The sequence below is a fragment of the Rhea pennata genome, chromosome Z (assembly GCF_028389875.1).
Source record: "Rhea pennata isolate bPtePen1 chromosome Z, bPtePen1.pri, whole genome shotgun sequence".
In the NCBI taxonomy this organism is placed as follows: domain Eukaryota; kingdom Metazoa; phylum Chordata; class Aves; order Rheiformes; family Rheidae; genus Rhea; species Rhea pennata.
This window is the reverse complement of record NC_084702.1, coordinates 26,408,245-26,412,306: the sequence shown is the minus strand read 5'-3', so window position 1 is coordinate 26,412,306 and position 4,062 is coordinate 26,408,245. Positions and strand designations below refer to the sequence as shown.

General features: G+C 62.8%; 1 protein-coding gene across 2 annotated transcripts; it reads right to left on the bottom strand.

Annotated features, from left to right (window-relative positions):
• Nucleotides 1-2,631: 2,631 nt before the first annotated feature.
• FOXB2 (forkhead box B2) lies at nt 2,632-3,645 on the bottom strand. Of its 2 annotated transcripts, XM_062600153.1 has the most exons (2): nt 3,238-3,645; nt 2,632-3,159 (listed from the first exon to the last, which is right to left on the bottom strand). In XM_062600153.1, the coding sequence occupies exons 1-2, from the start codon at nt 3,643-3,645 to the stop codon at nt 2,632-2,634; spliced, it is 936 nt and encodes a 311-aa protein (XP_062456137.1). The 2 variants fall into 2 exon arrangements, with proteins under 2 accessions (XP_062456137.1, XP_062456136.1); XM_062600152.1 differs by having other exon boundaries at nt 2,632-3,645.
• Nucleotides 3,646-4,062: the final 417 nt, after the last annotated feature.

Genomic DNA, 4,062 nt, shown 5'->3' with positions numbered 1-4,062 from the left:
AGAGTGAAATTATCGAGTCACTCTGACGTGTAATTTTCCTTGCATGAACTGTGAAAAAGAACATCGTTCTTCTGGTCCCATGAAGTGTGGACACCCGCGCTGGGAACTGCGCTAAATCCTCTCCGAGGGGGACCCGTGGCCTAAACCGCCCTCTCCCGTAAGCTGCGGCTCGTGGGGGAAAAGCCTACTCCAAGTAGCGCACATTTGCCCTGCAAACATCTCTCTGAGCCATCGCCGGAGGGTGCCTGGCCGGGGCTCAGCCGGGCTCCGCTGCAGCGGGGCACTGTCCAGGCACCACGGCAGCGCGGCGCCGAGCGGCTCCCGGGACCCCCGCGGCCTTCCCCGGCTGGGCCTGCCCTGGCTCGGGTCGGCCCGGCCCGGTGCGCTTCCTCGGGGGCCGGCGGGGGGGTGGAGGGGAAAGGGGCTGCGCCCGCCTGCCCCCAGCGCCGCCGCTGCCTGGGGTCAAAAACAGTCCCCGTGCGGAGAAATGTAGAAGATTGCCCAGAATCTTCTAAATTCTCCAGAAATGATTCCCCAGATTGATTCTCACTTCTTTACCCGGTTCGGCTTTCCCGTTTCCTGTGCCACTTTAAAGCATTTTGAGGAGAAAACCTGACTTCCTAAAGACGCCTCAGCACCCCAGGGAGCAGCCTATCGCTTACTTCGCCGAGAGCGGTGGCATATATTTAAATAGATCGAGCGATAAATAATGAGCGCAGTTCGCGATTTGAGAGACTGCTTTCCTTAAAAGTTGCAGAAATATCGACTTGGATTCCTGCCTAAAATGGAAGTCCGCGAGTAAAGCAAATGTGAAGCACTGAATTTTCGTAGTTTCTTTCGTAATCGAATTCCTGCTCGTCTTATCTGTCTGTGAAACTTCTAAGGCAATTCCCTTTCCAGTCCAATTTCTAAACCGTGATAGAGATCTGTGCCTCGCTAAGGGATTAGTAGTGGTATTTTGCAGCGCTAGGGGTGTTACAATTTTGGAAATTGATCAGTAGTCTCCTCCGCAGAGCAGAGGGAACATTCCAGTTGAATTTCAAGCGGTCCAACAGCATGCGCTGGGAAGGCTTTGGACAGTCGGCACCTTGCGAAGGCAACAGGTTTGCTTTTTCTAGCGGCAGTTTCTCGGGATCGAGGTCCAGCGAGAAGCACGGCTCTGGCCGAGGTTACCCTTCCCCTGGGGAGTGCGGTCCGACACCTCGGGGCGCGGCGGAGCCGGCTGCGAGGGGCGCGTAAATCACAGCTAGCCTCTGCGATCCGGCACCCGGGGAGCCCGATGCCAAAACCGCCCTTCCCTCCCGCGGAGTCGAGATCCGAGCCCTTGTCCCGAGGTCTGAGCTGCAGGGAGAAGCGGAGGATCCCTCCGGTAGCCTCTTTACCTCTGAGATGTTTTCTTTCCTTTTCCCACTCTGTTTTTGCTGCCTAAGAAACTTTTAAGTACTTTTTTTCTTTTTTCTTCTTTTTTTTTTTTTTGGGGGGGGGGGAGGCACCTACCCTACAAGCACGAGTTTCCCGGGGCAACTCAACCGGTGTCAGTGCGAGCATTTTAAACAGCAGCACCAGCAGAAACAAACGAGTATATGGGCTTTAATCAGCGTTGGTGTACAGCGGGGCAGACAGGGTACGACAGCGATCACTCACAAACCAGCTGGGACTCATCAGCCAGAGCATCGCTCTTCTGACTTCTGATCCCCGTGCTTCATACAGATCTCTCGTCTGTTGGAAGGCTATTTTCAGTAAAGTGCTTTTCCCGAAGAATTTTAAAAACATTTTTTATGGTTTTTCCTCCCATCCAGCAGGTTCTAGTATTCACACTCACGGGGGGGGGGGGGGGGGAGGGGGGAAGGGGGAACACGCCAAGCAACACACATAAAATAGCGATATCTGTGAGCGGTGAAAGGTGATGTGAAAAGCACGACCTACAAATCGCGGGGCTGGATTTATTTTTAGGAGAAACTAGGGAATTCAGACCCACTTACAGGTTTAGAGGCCAGGTCACGCTTCAGTCCCTCCTAAGGTATTGCCCTCCAGTGCGAAATACTGAGGAGGGGTGTAAAAGTAGCAGGGGGAGGACAGGATACGTTTAGTTAAAAGAGCCTTTCGACGTCAGTGCCGTTGTCATTTAAATTCTCACTAATTAATTGAGCTATTTAAAGCTTCCTCTTTAAATCGCGAGCATTACACTTCCCGACGCCGCGCAGCTCGCCGCGGTCCCGCGGAACTTCCCGCTTCGGCCTCCTGTTCCGGAGCGGGATCTCCAGGATCGCGGGGCCGAGGATTCCTCATCTTCGGGGCATGGGGAAAATCAGAGCTGGGTGGGGGTTTTACCCTCCTGCTTTCCCCCGGGCCAGCCGGCGGCCCCGGGGGTGCTCCGCGCGGCCGCCCCTGCGCCCTTGCCTCCCGGCCCCCTCCTCCGAGCCGGCCCCGGCTGCGGCTTGTCACATCACCTCTCGGCCACGTAGGGTATTTGAGGACGTTAAAAGCTCTTACCTGCGACTTGGCTCTCAGATAATCTGATTGCACGCAATATCAAACACAGACACCAGCAGGGATATGGTCATGACAGCGGCGGGGCTGCCGCGTCGCCCGCCCGCCCGGAGTGTCCCTGCCTCCTGCCCCCCTCCCCGCTTAGGAGTGCACCAGGACGGAGTGAAGGGAGCTCTTGCCCTCGGCGGGGCTGCTCGCGGTCTGCTCCAGGAGCGCGGCGGGGCCCGGAGCGGCGGCGGGGCAGATCTGCGAGGCGGCCACGGTGAGAGCGGGCAGGGCGGAGGCGGCGGGCACCGCCGGCGCCGGCTTGATGGGCACCGGGACGGCGGGCATGGTCTGTGCCGGCGGGTGGCAGAGCGCCTTCACGGGCACCCCGAAGGCTCCGTAGTCGGGGGACACGGGCACCGAGTCCACGACGCCCACGTGCGGCCACACGGAGCCCACGACGCCGCTGAGCTGACCGGGCACGGGGTAGCCCAGGTGGTGCATCACGGAGGCCAGCGGCAGCCCGCCGGCCTGCAGCACGCCCTTGTACTCCCTGCCGATGATATTCTCGATGGCGAAGGGGTGCTTGAAGCCCGAGGGCTGGCTGCCGCCGTAGGGCGAGAACTGCGGCAGCCGCCCCACGGCCACGGCGGCGGCGGCGGCGGCGGCGGCGGCCACGGCGGCCTCGGAGCCCGCCATCGCCGGCACCTTGCCCGGGGGGGGCGGCGGCGGCGGCGGCGGCGGCGGGTGGAAGTAGTGCACGAGGTGCGGGGCGGGCGCCGGGGCCTTGCCGGGGCCGCCGGGGCCGCCGCCGGGCAGGTGGTGCTCGGGCCGCAGGACCTTGAAGCGCTTGCGGCGGCGCAGGAAGCTGCCGTTTTCGAACATGTCCCCGCAGTCCGGGTGCAGCGCCCAGAAGCTGCCCTTGCCCGGCTGGTCGGGGCGGCGCGGGATCTTGATGAAGCAGTCGTTGAAGGAGAGGTTGTGGCGGAGGGAGTTTTGCCAGCGCTGCGTGTGCTCCCGGTAGTAGGGGAACCGCTCCATGATGAACTTGTAGATGTCGCTCAGCGGCAGCATCTTCTCGGCCGAGTGCTGGATGGCCATGGCCGTCAGGGAGATGTAGGAGTAGGGCGGCTTCTGGTCGCTGTACGAGCTCTTCCCTGGCCGCGGCATCGCGCCGCTGCTGCGGCCCTCGGGTGGCCGCTGTGCCCCGCTCGGCCGCTGCCGCTACATGCTGGGCGCCCACGCGCGACCGCCCCCGACGCGGGCTTCCGCGCGCGGCTTCCTCGGGCGGCCCCGGCCCGCGGGACGCGGCCGGCCGGCAGCGGGGCAGGCGTCAGCGGGAGAGCGCTGGTGGTGGCCCCGGGCCGGCCCGCTGCCGCCTCGCCCTCGCCCTGTCCCGGCCGGAGGCGGTGCCCGCCCGCACCGAGGGGGCGGCAGCGAGGGATTGAACCGGCTCTGCGCAGGGACGGGGCCGAGCGAGCAGCCGCCCCGCTCCCCGCGCTCCGCGTCCCGCGAAAGTTGGCGGCGGCGGCTACGGGGCTGCGCGCTCGGCGCCGTTTTGTACCGGAGCCCGCGCCGGGGACCCCG